General features: G+C 53.7%; 1 protein-coding gene across 8 annotated transcripts in view; it reads left to right on the forward strand.

Moving 5' to 3' along the window:
• Positions 1 to 359: 359 nt before the first annotated feature.
• Positions 360 to 16,129, forward strand: part of TPCN1 (two pore segment channel 1) — a 42,644-nt gene continuing 26,874 nt past the window's right edge. The window contains exons 1-2 of one of the 8 annotated variants that reach the window (XM_083803422.1): positions 360 to 437; positions 1,521 to 1,761. In XM_083803422.1, the coding sequence (XP_083659548.1) occupies positions 1,650 to 1,761 (112 nt within the window). In that variant the 5' untranslated portion in view covers positions 360 to 437; positions 1,521 to 1,649. Of the gene's footprint in view, positions 1,762 to 1,831; positions 4,239 to 4,340; positions 5,243 to 15,471; positions 15,957 to 16,129 lie in introns of those variants that run through there. The other 7 variants (XM_083803423.1, XM_083803420.1, XM_083803421.1 and 4 more) reach the window with 7 other exon arrangements.

Below are 16,129 nucleotides of genomic sequence, written 5' to 3' on the forward strand. Positions count from 1 at the left end.
TGGTGCTAGGCCTGGGCCTGGCCCTAGGCCTAGGCCCGGCGCCCCGTTACTAGGCAACGGCCGCGCGCACCCCTGACCCCGCGCAGCCTCCTCACGCAGCCAATAGCAGCCCGCGCTGCTCCTCCCCCCCCCCCCCCAAGCCCGCCCTTTCCTTCCCCTCCGTAGGCGTGCGGCTTGCCTCGTGATGCCGTTCCGCCCTCCACGCCCCCAGGAGCCAATCAACGCCCTCTCCTCTCCGGATGGGCAGTGCCGCTACCCAATGAGAAAGCGAAGCGGCGGAGGGAGGCGGGAACAATCCGCAGCAGCGGAGCGGTGAGCAGGAGGTGGGCGGGGCGAAGCGACCTCCGAGCGCTGATTGGCGGGCTGCGGGGAGGCGCACCGCGGCTGGACCAATGAGGAGCGGGAGGGGCGGGGCGCAGCGGTGCGAGGGCGCTGAGGTGCGGCGGGTTCGGCTCGGTTCGGCTGCGTTCGGCTCCGCTCGGCTCGGTTCGGCTCCGTCCGGCCCCGGGGCGGCTCGGCGGGAGGGGGGGCGGTGGAGGCCGGGCGGGGGGAGCTCGCTGTGAGGGGCTCGGCCGTGGGGCGCCTCTGCCTGCCCCCGTAGGAGGGATTTGCCCCCCTCAGGAGGGATTTTGCCCCCTCTAGGGGAAGGTCTGCCCCGTCCAGAAGGGATTTTGCGTCATTTAAGAGGATTTTTGCCCTCTGCAGGGGGAATTTTGCACCTTCCAGGAGGGATTTTGCCTCTTCCAGGGGGAATTTTCCCCCTCCAGGAAGGATTTTGCCTCCCCCAGGAGGAATTCTGCACCCTCCGGAAGGGAGTTCTCATCATTCAGAAGGGATTTTGCCCCTTCCAGGAGGAGTTTGCCCTCTCCAGAAGGAGATTTTCACCTTTCAGAAGCGATTTTGCCCCCTCCAGGAAGAATTTTGCCCCTTCTAGGGGGAACATTGCACCCTCCAGGAGGAATTTTGCACCCTCCAGGAGGAATTTTGCACCCTCCAGAAGGGATTTTGCACCCTCCAGGACTTTTGCCCCCCTTGAGAACTGATTTTGCATCATTCAGGAGGAATTTTGCCCCCTCTAAGGGAAATTTTTCACCAGGAGGGAGGGATTTTGCCTCCTCCAGGACGAATTTTACCCCCCTCCGAAAGGAATTTTTCACTGTTCAGGAGGATTTTTGCCTCCTCCAGAGGTATTTTTGCCTCCTCCAGGGGGATTTTTGCCCCAGCACCAGCCCTGTGAGCGCAGCCCCTCCAGCGGAGGCGTCGAGGCCGAGCCATGCGCTTTGTGGGCTCCTAGCGCCATGCCGGCCTCCTGCCTCCGCTCGGCCTCCCGCAGCCTCCCCCTGCCGCCCGGGGCCGTCCCGCGAGCCGCAGACCCCGCGGGGCAGGTGGGCACCCGCTGCCTCCCCCTGGGCGAGATTTGGGACCGGTAACGCCCCCGAGCCGAGTGCCCCGCGCCGATATTTGGAGGCGAGCAGTGCGTAGGGATGGGCGAGCCTCTCTCCGTGTCCGCACACCCACAGGACGCTCCCGATGGAAGGCTTTGCGGGGAGAGCTGCTGACGGAGCCCTTCCACGCGTAGAGCCGCAGCAGGCGTTATCGGGACTCGTCGGGGGAGGACTTCTTGCAGCAGGAGCCTCGCGAGGGCCAGCATGGCCGTGAGCATGGACGATGACGTGCCCCTCATCCTCACCCTGGACGACAGCGGGAGCAACGCCTCGGCCCCGCTCGACGACCTGGATCGGGAGGAGCTGCCCAATGAAAGTAAGAGCCCTGTAGTTCTTTCTGCCTGCCAAAAAATGGCCTCGCTCGCTTTCCTTTGCAGCGCTGCTCTTCCCCGTGCCTGCCAGAACCTGGAATTCCTGGAGCTGTCCCTCGACGTCCCGGCGGCTGCCCGAGGAAACCAGACCGGGGTGGTGGTTGTGTTGCTTGCTGGTAGCCCCCAGGTGGGGTGGAGCACACCGGAGGCACTGCTCTGTGCCTTTTTTAACTCTTCTCTCTGATTTCTGCATAATGACCTGTGGCATCGCTGTCCTTACCCCCGGCTCTCCCTTCCTGTGCATTGCCCCAGGGCTTCTCCTTTCCTTGGCCCCACTGTGCTGGCTTTCACAACTGTTATTTGCCTATTTGTAGCCCACAATCTGATTTTTTGCTGTAACAAAAGGTATACATGCTGGTAAATCCCTTTAAATCCTCACTGTAACCTTACCAAAGAATCAGGAGTACTTCAGGCAATGTATCCATGCTCCTGTAAACCCCAGGCACTCGGTGGGACGGAGCCGTCCTGTGAGCCCTGGGAGAGGGCGAACTTCTCAGCAGCGCAGCTTCACCTGTGCTTCAGCGTGCAGTGAGGTTTTGTTGTTGTTGTTACACCTCACCAAATGTATTTTAGCGATATTGTTTGGTGCATCTCTCTGACTTCCACCTGACATTGCAGGTGTGTGCACCTGCACCCGTCTGGTCGTCCTGTTCACGCTCTGTTCAAGCCTAAAATTTCCGACATATTAATAAGTTCCTGGCCCCTCTTTGCTGCATTATAGCTCCGATCCATACCTCCTCCGCGATTCTGTCACTTGGTATCTCTCTTGCAATGATACAGGTTCCCTTAATTTTCTCCTCCTCTGACTTCCTGAGCTGGTGGCTCGTTTCTGGCAGTCACAACTTCTCCTCTCCTGCCCCTGCCACACAGATCCCTGGCTAAATTGCCCAGATGACTTTCCCTAAGCTCTGCTGCGTTGCTGCTCTATTGCATCTGTTTTTCTTGAAGTTTAGCTCTCGATTTGTAACTTAAATAGAAGAGAGACAGCTTCCTTCGTCCTGTTATAGGCTTTTTTGTGACTAATTTTAATCTCTCCTCTCTTGCCTTTTGGCCCACCCACCTCCTGTGCCTGTAAAGAAGAAGTATATGGGTTTATCATCTGGTTAAAGCCAACGTGATGGTGTTTAAGCATGGGTTTGAGAATGAACGTATTAAAAATATTCCAAAATTTGCTTCCCTTGAAATACAGGGAGGTTGTGGAGGGACTGATTTTGTGCTTTTTAGGAGATTGGTGTGTAGTTTTTGAGAATCCGTTTGCTGATGTGCTTTGAACAGAGTGTCTCGGTGTTGCAGAGCTGTTCTTTTGCTATGTTTTAATCCCTGTTAAAGTTGCATTTGCTGGGAAAAATATAAAGCCTATTCTGTGCAAGCGACACTGAATCATGGGGAGCCTTCTGAAGCCGGTGGTACTGCAAGAGGGGATGAGAGATTAAGGGAGGAAGGGTAGCATGAGCAACTTGAAAGGCACGTTTATCGCCGGGAAGCGGGAAGCTTAAATTAGGCAGTGAGCAGACTTAGGCCATCACTGGCAAAATTAAGCTTGTTTAAAAAACATGACGCGTGCTCTAGCTTTATTCCTTGCCTGCAAAGATAATCTACTGTGAAATGCAGAGAAGTGACGTTAAAAAAGCGTACAGTTTTGCATTCTTATTCAAAGGCCTGTCTTTGCCAGGGAAAAGTGTGTGAGAAGCCTTATTTTCAGGAGAGGGAGAGCCTGGTAGGGTGATGAGGGCATGGCGACAGGGAAGGTCAGGGGGCTGTGTGCTTCTTGTTTTGTTTTCCTTATTCCTGAGCTCTGATAACAGATTATTCGAGCAGAATTCGGAGGAACGGCGTGCCTGTGCCTGGCCACAGGCTCCTGGGGACTCGGTGGCAGGTTGAACACCGTGCGTTTGTTCAGGTTTGTCCCCAGATACCGGCTGTCGAAATACCCTTAGTGCCACCTGGGAAGCAGACGATAGGTAAGACAAAGTGGGTGTAACCACCCTTGGGCTAAATGACGTGTCAGAGGTTGATAATCAAGTCGCTGTCCTGTCCTGTGCTGCTGTGTCATTTACCTCTCCGAATTTTAATCCATGTTCCGGGCTGTCTCAGCCATCTCTTAGTAAGCTCTGGGTGTAGTTCCAGTATATTGGCTCTCACCCCGTGTTGTTTTTTTTTTTTTTAAAGGAACTTCTTGTGCCTTTTCTTTCTTCTTTTTCCTTTTTTTTTAACTTGATCCGTGACGCAGGTTGTGCAACCGGTCCTTGGACGAATGAGTTTGTAGTTGGGGACTCTCGGTGTTGGTTGTCTGGAAGTGCAGGCAGATTGGAGTAAGCAGTGCCCGGGTTTCTGAAAACAAGCCTGTTGCTGATGTAAAAAGAATGGCTTAAATTGCGAGAGTGTGTTCCTTTTAGAATCTCGCCGAAAAGTTCTCTTTTGGGTAAGTGATTGCTTTGGGATTAGAGTAAAAGGGAGCTAAATGAGAAAACCGTGTGGAAAATTACGTTCTTAAAGAAAATGTCCACTTGCAAAAATTAATCTCCCTAATCATGCACCTCTTAAGCCCTTAATGGAAGCAAGTACTTGCATGGGGAGGAATATTAAAGCTCTGCCTTCCTTGTTCTGTGCTGGGGTGCACGTCTCTTCAGCCGCCCCGAAAGGTCAGAATCCTGCAAAGTTGGCTGGAATTCAGCTCACGTCCAGAAAAACGTGGTCCCTGTGGTGCAGGCGGTTCTCTGAATGCAGCGTGAAGGATTGCGGTGCTGGGTCATTCTTGCACGAGCTCCAGCAGCTGGAGGAGGCGGAGAGGAGCGCTGTCATCACTCGAATCCGTGGCTCGCGCTAATTAGCACGACGCTGCCCTTCCCTGCTACGTCTTATCGGGGAATCTGGACGCGCTCTCGTTAAGCTTCCCAACGCTTATCCGAGGCGAGTGACTAATTCTGGATCTTACAGGAGGCAAAACCAGGGCTGCAGTCGTTGCGTGACCTTGCCCAAAGTCGTGTACTGAAAAGGGTGAGAGGCAGCCCGGGCTGAGCGGTCCCTGGCCTTGCTGAGCTCCTAGGGTGTATTCAAACGGGGATCTCAAAATACCTCCACGAGCGAGGCGTGTTTTCCTGCACAATGCCAGCGGGGATAGCCTTGAAGCTCTAGGACAGTGCCTCTCCTCGAGCTGATGGGAATTATAAGCAATAAATGAGAGCACATTGATTTACCCTGTATTAGATCAGGTAGAAGATCCCCCTCTGCCCCCTGCGTGGAAATTGCTGTAGCCTCAAGTGGAGTCTCAGTGTGCTCAGAGCAGAAAGTACAGCTCCAGGCGTTGTGCGGGGAACAATGTAATATTGTCTGTCTGTTTCTCCCGCACAATGGATTATGGCAAGTGGAAGAAGTCGTCTTTAAACTCTGGGTTCTTACAGGAAAGCAACTGCATCTGCTATTGAGGTAATAAAAAAGAATTACTGTGTGTGCCTGGGGAGGTGCGGGGGGGGGCGGCTGCGACAGCCAGGGGCGATGTTTTCTGGAAGGGTTGTTGGAAAACAGGAAGGTGTAACTCTGAGCGGTGAGGTGGGCCTCTGCCGCCTCGGTGCCCGCTGCCCAACGAGCCAGTTTTCAGGAGGACTAGAGCCAGCCTGCCCTCTTGGGTGGCAAGCAGGGAGCTGTCGAGGAACGTGCCTCTGTGCCCGTGCACTGCTGCGGAGGAGAAGGTGGCCCAGAGCACGTAAAGGAGCCGGCACTTCGCTGCGGGTGAGGCTGGAGGGTCTGAATTTGGCCAAGGCAAGCATGCTGCTGGCCGGTGAGCACCGCTCTGCAGTGGAGCGTGGTGCCTTCGGGGCGCTGTGAAGGACGGTCTTGGTTCTGCACCTTGGCCCTGCTCCTGGATGGAGTGAGGGAAGAGGCTTTTGGCAACGCTCTTCTGCTCATAATCGGCCGGTGGGAGCCCTTGTGGCGTTCTGGAACACGGAGTCTGTGCCATTAGTTGGGTGTCTCGTCTTTCTTTTCAGTATACCGCTTACTGATCCACAGGTAGGCACAGGCCTGCAGGAGTGGCGCAGGATCGGGGACAGCTAGCCTTCTTTTGAGACCCGTGAGCAGCCTGGATTTTGATTTCTCCAGTAATCGATGCAACCTGAAGGGACACGGTTCTCTTCTGTGCTGGATCTGGTTCCAGAACGTGGCTGTAGCAGCAGCGAAAGGAGACCGAGTCTGTCCCCATAGCCCGCAGCTTCAGCCCTTCTGCTCAGTGAGTCCCTCCTCAGACACCCCCGCTGCCTTCCTCCTCCTGTTGCTTTAGGTGCAGCGAGAGGAGGGGAGAGATTTCAGGTGTAAACCAACTGCACGTGGTCTGGTGGGCTGAGGGAATGGGCAGAGAGTAAATCCTTGGCTTTGGGGGCGATGCGGTGACCGCACGGACCCTCAGCAGCTCTGCTTCTCAAGGAGCCACCGTAATCGTGAACGCCTTCTGACTTTGCCACCTTTTGAAGTGTTTTACATGTCGGATACCTAGTGGATTTAATAAGTCCTCTGGGATCTGTAATCCCTGTGTATGAAAGTGAGTACCCAGAAGCTGGTTGTGTGGGCTGAGCACTAATAACGCTGGGGAAGCGCTGTAGCTAATTGGTGCGGAGAAATAGGGGACGACAAAACAAACGAGTGCCTGCAGCGGACCTGGCAAATCCCGAGATCTTTGGCAGCCAGGCTCTCAGACAGCCTTTGGGTTATCTGGTCGCCTTCTTGGATGCTACGCAGGATATCTTCCTCTCGTCGTGGCTCCTGGTTCTACTGATTGGCCTTTAATTAGTTCCGGCAGCAGCACTTCAGCTGCTGCGTTAGAGGTGAAGCGTGGCCAGGGCACAGGACTGGGACCTCACGTTTGGAAGCGACCTGGTTCTGCTGCTGAATCTGCTCCTAGGGTAAGTCAGTTAACGTCGCCGTGGTCAACGCGTCTCGTCTGGAAAGTGTAGGTTATGCCTCTTGTGGAAATTTGCAGGTAGGCTACGTGGTAAGAGCTCCTGGTTTACATTTCTGTGCGTGCTTTGTTTTTCATGGCGTGTGCCTGCTTCAAAATTTACGTACAGGGGAATTATTTTCTTCTGAAGCACAAGTTCGGTGCTGAGCTGTTGTTTATGCCCCTGAAAGTCTCTGCTCCAACCTAACAACCTTGCGTTTTTGCAACTTCTGCCAGTGCTCCTCTAATCCTTTGCTGGCCTAGATGACTTGTAATGAATGTTTTAAGCAAGCAAAGCGAAGCAAAACTGCCTCCGAGATGAGCGAGGGGTGAAAATATTGGAAAGAGAAATGAACACCCGAAACGTAAGGAGATTATTGTTTTCTCCTTCGGTACAATCCATTTCCCCGGGTGATGAGCTCTGTGAACTCAGAGGAAGGAGGCAAGTTTTCAAGAGATGCTGAGTATCTTGCGATACCATGCTGGAAACAGCGGAAAAATGTGTATCTGCTGGGAAGTTCCAAATACACATCCCCTGGAATCTCATTTACACCGAGAATTCAGGGTTTAAGGCAGGATGCCTTGGCTCTGCTTAAAATACTGTAACGAGAGGCAGAGCTGGTATCTCTGATTGAAGAGAAACAGCGCTCGGCGTTGTCCAGGCCTCACAAAGGAGTTTTTATCGAGAGATTCTCAACGTGACTCTGGAAATGTGGTACCTCCCGAAGAGAAGCCACGAGCGGAGGAGAGTACCAGGAGGTATTGTGAGCCGCAGTTAGCGCGTGTATTACTTTTTTTTTTTGAGCCTGCCTTGTTTTCTTAGCCCTGCAGGAGATCAGTTTGCACAATGCGCACATTGTGTGCTTCACAGTAGGATGCTTTGTCAAACAGAATCCCTGCACTGTTGACTCTTTCGCGCAGTAAAAAAAAAAATAATAAAAAAAAAATAATGATTTCGTCCTGAATGCCCCACGCTGTTCAAATCTGAGCAAGCAAAAGCGTCTACAAGGTAAAGGAGACTTGGGTTAGCGTTCCATGATCCCGGAGTCAAACGGTTCCCTCTCCTTTGTCATCTCCCAGAGCACGAGCGACGGATCCCATCTTTCATGCAGGTTTGCTGTAAGTTAGGGAGGATGCCGCAGAGCGGGGCGAGGCGCCTGGCAGCTTCCTCGCGCTCCTTTTGTGCAGACCGAGCTAACGACCTTGAGGCTTAGAGGGAGGCAGCCCGTGGTGCGTATCTTCCCTGCCTGCGGCTCTCCTCTTTCGGGTGGGGGAGCGGAAAAGCAGGCCAGGCTGCGCGTTGTCCCCCCAGGCTGATCCCTCTAGGTGGGAGACCGCGTGCCGCGGCCTCGCAGGGCTCCGCTTCTCGAGCAGGTGGTCCCGGGGCTATAAAAGCTGTTAAGGAGCCCGGGAGTGTTCAGGCTGCGGTTTGAAAGCGACCACTTTCCAGCTCTAGCCGGTCACTCCTCAGCTGACTTGGGAACATTTGGCTCAGGAAGCGGAACAGCAGTTGGAAGCAAACGGCGATTAGTTTTTTCATGGCTTCCCAGGGAACGCATCAGTTTGTTCGTGGTTTTGTTTTTTTTTTGTTTTTTTTTTCCCCCCCTCATTTTTACGATTCCTGTGGATTTTTAAGGCACTGTCGATGCAGGATGTTCGGTTCAGCCAAGCTCGCTTACTGGCAGATTGAAATGAGCAGAGGCTGAGCACGCTGAGTTCACTCATCATAACCGATGTGATGCTGCTCAGAACTTCCTTTGCCCTTGGTATCTTCACCGAGGAATCCTGCCTGCTGCCGTCAGCCCCCCTGCGTTGAAATCCCATTTTACCCATTTGAATGCTGTAAGAAGTGCTGTATAAACTAAACAGGAGCATCTGTGAAGTGGTTAGAGTTGTTGTTGATTGCCTCTTCCTTATTGCCTTCAGGGGATTTAAGCTCGAATTTGCTGGAAGTAGAATTTATGAGGCAGAACGCTCCATTTCTGATCCTGAAGCTGGGAAAAGTGCGCTGAATTTGATGGGCCTTTCTCGTCTCCAGCGTCCCTGGCTTTTGATCTGGACCTTGCAGGGCTCTCCCCGTGTCTTTGGCATAATTGCTTTTTGCATGTCGAGGCTCTGCCTGACTTCTGCGTGGCTGCTTTCTTTACAGGGAGCTGCCGGAGCAGCTTTAGGCTTGCAGCCATCTGCTTCTCGCGAGCCGTTCAGCAGGGAGCTCCTGCACCTGTGCTGCTGCTGCTGGCCTCAGCTGGGAGAGAGGGAGGCAGAAAAGGTGTGTGAGTGTGTGTGTGTGTGTGTTGGTCTGCCGCAGCAACGATGGAGGATCCGGAGGACGACGAGGACAGACTGCTGTGCTTTGAATCGTAGCGTGGGGGTTTGGAGCTCCTACCCAGCGCTGGTTTTCTTTTCATCGTGATCTGGCTTTCCGCCTGGGACAAAAAGCTTTTCTTTTCGTGCTTACATAGGGGATGAAAATTTAGGATGCATCCCCGCGCGCTGCCATGTTAAACCTTCTGATATTACGGGGCTGGACACACGAGCTGCTCACGTACGTGTGTGGCAGGCAGTCGTGTAGCAGATACTGTCATCTGGGCACGTCTCATCTGTCTCTTATTCCAGCTGTAGCCATATTTTTTTGGAACGCTTCTGCCATCCTCAGCAGGTTTGGAAGTTTGTCGTGCAGAAGCGACGTAGCCCGCTGAAGGATTTCACTAGAATACACAGACACGTTCCTGCTCTTGGTTAACTGAGTGGAGAGGTGTAGGGCTAAGTGAGCAACCCTGCACTGAAATCCCTGGGTCAGACCTTACCGGTGAGTTGTTTGTGTCGTTAACAGTCCTGTGTCACTAGCAGTAGGATCAGATGCAGGCAGAGGAGGAAGGGGATGCCATCCTCTACAGCTGGTGCTTTCAGGCCACTCACTGCAGCGATGGGGCTCTGAAGGAGGTGTGCAGGGCAGAGGTCTCAGCCTTAGTGCAGCCCTTCTGCAGCCCGTCCCCTTTTCCTGTGGCATGGCCACCCCGCACGGAGGGATCGGCGCCTGCTCGGAGGCGCGAGGGCCGTGGATGACCTCTCTTCAGCGTGGTGGTCCTACAACACAACCCGGCTGTGCCCAGCTGGTTGTGTAGCTAGCTCGCTAGCTGCGAGTCCCTGCGGAGATGGGAAAATGCTGCTCTTCCTTGCACAGCTGCTTGATTTTCCTGGTGCAAGGGGGATCGCTGTTTAGCCAGGCTTGCTGGAACTCCTCTCTCTGCCTTGCTGCCCTCAGGTAGTATGAAGTGCTCTGCTTTTCCTGAGCTGCTGGAGGTGCGAGCAAGAGACCCCGTGGGTCCTGCTGGGCGAAGTAAATGCACGCAGGCATCTTACAGCGGGGTGAGGGATGGGGGAAAGAAGTGACCAAGGCTGGTGGAAGGGCCTCAACTCTGCTGGTTGCGAAGGGGGAGGCTTCAGAGCACTGAGCTGATCCCTAAGTGGGGCATTTAAAAGTCAGCAGATGTATTTTTTTTTCCCCTTAAGGCTACAGGTGTAGCAGTCTGCATGTTGCTGGGACAGGGACTTTGTTGCAGCCCCAAAAGGTGACCAGCAGGATGGCGATGGCAGGTCGGTCAGCCACAGGTTCCCAGGCAAAATAATGGGAGACCAGAAGCAGCTGTCCTGAAATCTGTAATTTAAGGGCAGGTTTTTTAATGTCAGGCTTATGGACAAGAGCATCAGACGAACCCAAAGTCATGCATTTATTTATCTCGTGAGGTTACAAGGTAGGCTGATGGTATTCTGGAAAGATACGTCCTGGCAGTGGTGTGCCTGGTGTGTTTAGATGGAGGATGTGAGCAATACGAATGGAGGCTGTGCAGCCAGCTGCTCTGTGAGCTGCCTGACGGGCAGCCCTCGTGTATGTTCCTTCGTCCTTCAAACAAGAGTAAGATCGGGGTAGGCAGGTGATGTTTGCATCCGTGCTGGCTTGAATAACCAACGCATCCACATGTGCTGGGCTTCCAGTGCTCTTCCCTTCCTCCCCAGCTATTACACGTGCCCTATCCAGTTCCTGCCAGCAGCGCTTTCCATAGAATATGCTGGCATCTTCTCTTTCTTAATGCTTCCTTTTAAGACAGCACTGGGGCTGGGGTTTCCCCCATGCCTTTACAGCATCTTCCTCTGCTGCCGGCAGCTGCCGTTCCCTGGCTGAGGCACCCTGAGAGACAGCAGAGATGTGGCAGTGTTGTATTTCAGAAGAAGCGCTGTGGAGCCTTATGCTAACACCACGAAACATAACTGCGTACCTCTCCCTGCTGCACCGTACAAACAGCTCCCTCTGATCTCAGCCCGCACCGGTAAGGCGTCCGAGTTTTGCCATGAAACCTTATTTTTACTCGTTTTCTTGCTACCCCTCTCTCCTCGGGGTGGAAAGGTCAGGTAATTAGGTGCCTCATTAGCAGCCTTGGCTGACTCCATCCTAGCTCCGCTCCAGCGCTGGCTGCGGGAGGCAACGCGTGGTAGGGCTGCGAGGACCGGCGGAGGCGGTGGATGAGCAGCAGGTGGGTCTTTACCTAGGTAAATCCTGTAGTTTCAGTACCTGTTTCATCCAGGGTCTCATCCTCCTCTGTAAAGGAGCTGGCCGGAGTTTAACAAGGCTTTGCTCTCCATCATGGTACTGTAGGTGGATGTGTTTGTTGAGTCGTGCAGAGGCTGGCTGATTTTGGAGGAATTATGAGAACTGCTGCTACGGGAGCGAACCGCGGCCATGCAGGTTGGTTGCTCGGAGTAGTGCTGGTCTCATGTAAGCAAGGAGCTTCTCTGCTTCCCACTGCTGGTATCGCGGCTGCCTCAGAGAGCCGCTGGTGGAAAAAACTGGAAGCTGGACCTGGCAGAGTGCTGCTTCCCTTAAAAAGGCCAGGCTGCAGCTTCATCAAACGTCTTTCCAAAGTGCATCGGGAGAACGCAAAAGCTCCGCTTTGGAGAATTGAAACGAGGAACGCGCCCTGGAAATGCTGACGTGGTGCTGGAGCAGATCTCTGGCATGTTAAAGCCGTGAGGCATGCGTTTCCCTTTCTGGAACAAAAAGAGGAAATTCCTTCGTGTAGCAGGATGTGTTAAAGAAATGCCCTATCCGAGGGATTCCGATGTTGTCTCTTTCCCTTTCGGTTACTTCCCTAAAAGCTGTGGATCATAACCGGGTGCGTACATCTCATGTCTGGCCTTTCTCATGAGTCACAGGCAGAGCTTGCCTCTTTTTTTGCTGGGGTCAACAAAAAGCGTAGTGTTCCCAGCTGTTTTTCCATTCGAAGTGAGTTGTTTCAATGCTCAGATGTTTAATTCCAGTTACAGAACCGTGTCTCTGTATCTGTAGAGCCCTTGTCGCTGTGATACGATGGGACCGACAGAATTACAGAGCGTGTTAGCTGCTAAAAGGATGGATACTACAAGCCTGTAGGTGATCCTTCTGTTGTGGCTCTGACTTCTCCTTTTTGTGGTGGAAAGGTTCAGTTGTTAAGTTCACAAATAGAGGATATGAAAGCAGCAGCAACTGGGCTGAACACAAAAGCGAGGTTCTTAACTCTTAACTATGTCTTCCTAATGCAACCTTTCCTCTTACGTGAGTTTTGCTGATTAAAAATGCTTGGGACCTGCGTTAAAAGAAGCAGGAGCTCCTTTGTTTTACGTTCCCAGATCGTGCAGGTGCCTGGTTCTGCTCCCTCCTTATAGCCCATGGACTTTCTCATGAAGCCCATGAATTATTCTCATCCCTGTTTTCTCTGAAGCCTCCCACTATTTTATCTTTTTTTTTTCTCTTCCTTACGACTGTCTCTCTGTCCCCAGCAGGGTGGTGCAGGAAGCGAATGCCGGTGTGAATCATCGCGTCGCGTAGCGAGCGGCAGAACAAGCAGCTAGCTAAATTCGGGCTCTGACCCGCTCGGAGCAAGAGCTGACTGGAGGCACTGCTTCTGCTGAGACAAAACAGTTTCCGACAATGCTTTAGCTCTTCAGTCATTGTGCGTCGCTGGTGCCTCGGTGCTTTTAAGTGTGCGCGGTGCAGACGTTAGCAAGGATGCAGCAGTCCCCTAAACAATGCAGGGTTTAAGTTGTATTCAGTATAAGGAGATAGGCAGCACAATTGGTAAGAGGCAATAATGTATAAAAAGTGGCTTACCATGCTGGGGGACATCTGCTCATCCTTCCTGCGGATCCAGCTCCCTGTAGCGTGCTGGATGACAGCGGGAAGCGAGCTCGTGTGCGTGCTGCAGGAACTAACAGGAGTCTCAAATAAAAGTGAAGACGGGAGGCTCAAATCGTCTCGTACTGCTAAGAGGAAGTGGCAACATCCATATTTTGGAAAAACTTTCCTGTGCTAAATGGGAAGCCGACGTGGCTTTGTTTGTTTGAGGTTCTCAGCTGGTGAAGGCTGCAAGAGTGCAGCAAGACAAAGAGCCCCGATGCCGTTGCCTCTGCAAGTGTCGTCCCCATCCCGTGGCATCATCCCTGTCCCTTGGCATCGTCCCCATCCCATCCCCTGGCTGGGTGCTGGGATATTCTGGACCTAAAGGCTGGGTCCTGCATCACCTCCCTTGGCAGTGGCACACGGAGGGCGCTGAGCTCGCTGCCTGTCTCTCACCTCCGAGCTGCGTGGCTCGGTGCCAAACCAGCTGTGCTTTCCAGGCGGCTTCCAGCTTTTTTTTTTTTTTTCCCCTCCCGGGTAGGTGAGCCTGGCCTTGACGAGACAAATGCGTGCGTGCTCACGCCTCGGCACTTGAGAATAAAAGGAGCAGTTGCTTATCAATGGCACCGGAGGGAAGCGGAGCGATAAATCCGCCGGAGGTGAAGCTCCGTGGCACGTCAACGCGTGGAGAGGGAAACGCCGTCGTTGGTGCCGATGCGATGCCAGCGTGCTCGGTGCCTCTTCAGGGTCTGGCTGCTTCCAGGCCACAGCTGCTGTGGGGATTTGTCTGGCCTGTGTGCTGTCAAAATCTTGGCTTTGGGGCTGAAGGAGCTCGTGCAGGGAAGGGCAGCCCTCTCCCTTCTTTCCGTGGTTTTTCACAGCTGCATCTTCTGCAGTGGCACCCGCTGCACGGCTCAGCTGCTGGGGAGTTCCCAGGAGAGGAGCACTTCTGGGAGCCTTTGGAGGCACCAAATGCCGTCCTCCATCCTCCACGGGCACGTGCCCCATGCTGCTGGGCGCCTGCTTACACTTCTCTGCAGCTGAAAGCCTGCGGCCAGCCGAGTTTGGGTACCCGGACATGAATGCAGTCGGAGTGGGTGGCGTAAGAAACAGAGGTGGCGTGGTAGAGTCTGGAAAGAAAGGGCACCGGTCAAGTGGCTGAGTGCCGCAGTGAGAAAATGCGACGTAGACTGCTTCGTGCTCTCCCTGCTGGGGTTAGACCCACAATGCTCGTGCCGTTAAGGCCAGGTTGCACATCTGGAGGCGTGAAATATTTGCTCAGCTGGGGGAAGTCTGACTTGCCTTGAGCAGCAGGCACTGCTGGAACTGCACCCAGCCCCGACAGGGAGACGCTGCTCCCCTGAGACGAGGTGGCTGGCAAGTGCCTCTCGACAGAGGTCCTGCCTCTTCCCAAGGAAGGAATAATAACCGCAAGGCTTGTTCCTTCCTGGAGAGGGGTAAATGCAGGGCAGCACTTCTCACAAACATGGTTGCAAGAAGGAAACAAAAGGCCAAGTTGGTGCCAGGTTATGCTTAACGAAGAAGGAATGACCTCTTAAGGCGGTGTGAGCGAAGTTGTGTCCTCGCACCTCAGTCCTGTGTCCTCTGCCTGCCTTTATTTGCCTCTAAGGGAGATATTACTCGTGTCTGGGAGATATTACTCGTGTCTGCAACCCCTAACGCCAGCACCGTTCGTTTTGCTGGCTTACGTGGAGCGTGCACGTGATGTGTGAGCTGTACGAGCGGCGTGTTGAGCTATGAGAACATTTCTGTTCAGTTCTGTCCCTTGGGCTGCCTTCCCTGCAGCCTGTGGTGTCCTGCCATCACGGGTAGGCCTCCGTAGCCTTCTAGGAGAACCCCCCCCTTAATCTGGCACAGACACATGGCTTTGGAGTCTCATTAGCAACATCTAAGCCTGTTTCAGGGTAACGCCATAAAAAGTCTGTGCTTGCTAGAAAGCAGAACAGCTGCGGCACAGGGTGATGAGAGCCAGCCTGGGGGAGCCCCGAGGCACGCGTGGGGCTGCCCCGTGGAGTTGGTTTGTAACTCCCTGAACTCCTAGCAGGCTTCCAGGTGGATTTAAAAGTTATTAAACTCAGGTAACAAAGATCAAACAGTGAATATCCAAATAGACTTGAGTTTCTCCCTGGTTCCTTGCTTCCCTCCCTCTCAGCCCTCGGAGTTTTTCCTTCCCCGAAGCAGGGAATTTGTTTTGCAAAGGGAGAGGTTTGGGCTCTGGAGAGTTTATGTTCCTTCTCTTTCTTCCTTTTTGTTTTTTATTGTAATGATGACATATGGAAACTATTTACACAGGAGCATGCTCTGCTGCACTGAATGGAAACGTTGCAGTCCCGGCAGTATCATTCCGGATGCCTTGTGTAAGCAGCCAGCTGGTTTTGCTTTTTTCTTTTTTTTTTTTCCTCCTTTTTTTTCCCCCCTCCCTTTTTCCCTTCTCGGGGAACGTCTGGGATAAGTTACACAAGTGTGGAAGGAAGCTCTGCCATCTGTGAGCAGCCCCGTCCGCTTGCTCCGTCACGCCCCTTGTACCGTGAACTTGGCAAATGTTTTATTTTCTTCTTCTTTTTTTTTTTTTTTTTTTTTTTTTGCTGAGGGAGGTGGGGGGAGATGTGCTGACTAGTCACAGCGGGACTCTGGCTCCTCTCCCTTCGGTTCCTCGCGTTCCCTGGGGAGCAAACCCTGCTCTGTGCCAGGACAGGAGAGCGTGGCGCGCCGAGCCTTGCTCTCCAACCACACTCATTCTTAAAAGCAGTTTTGCCCGCCAGCAAAACCTTCCAGCATCCTGCCTGCGGGACGGCGAGAGGGAAGCGATTCAGCCGAGCTCCGAGCCGCCTTCCTCAGCGGGAAGGGGAAGATGCGCGCGGCCCCGCGGAGCTCGGAGGAAACCCTCCTGCGCGTGGCTCTGCCCTGAGCAACCGGGGAGCGACTCGGGGAGGCAGCGCCGGCTGCCATGCGGTGGAGAGAGCCTCCTGCCATCTACTTGGAGGACCGCGGGAGTCCCGTGGAGAGATCCTCCTACCTCATCGAGCTCCCCACCGACGGTAACCGCCGCCAGGGACGCGCTGCGGCACGAGCCGAAGCGGAGCGGGGCTGGCATTACTCTGTGTCATTGTTAGCGTGGGAGCAGCTGAGGAAATTAGCCGGCTGGAGGGCTGCCAAGCGAGCAGGCAGAGAGACGCTGCTCAAGTCGGTTGTTGTTGTTTGGTTTTTTTAT

This window comes from Anser anser (genome assembly GCF_964211835.1).
Source record: "Anser anser genome assembly, chromosome: 18".
NCBI lineage: Eukaryota > Metazoa > Chordata > Aves > Anseriformes > Anatidae > Anser > Anser anser.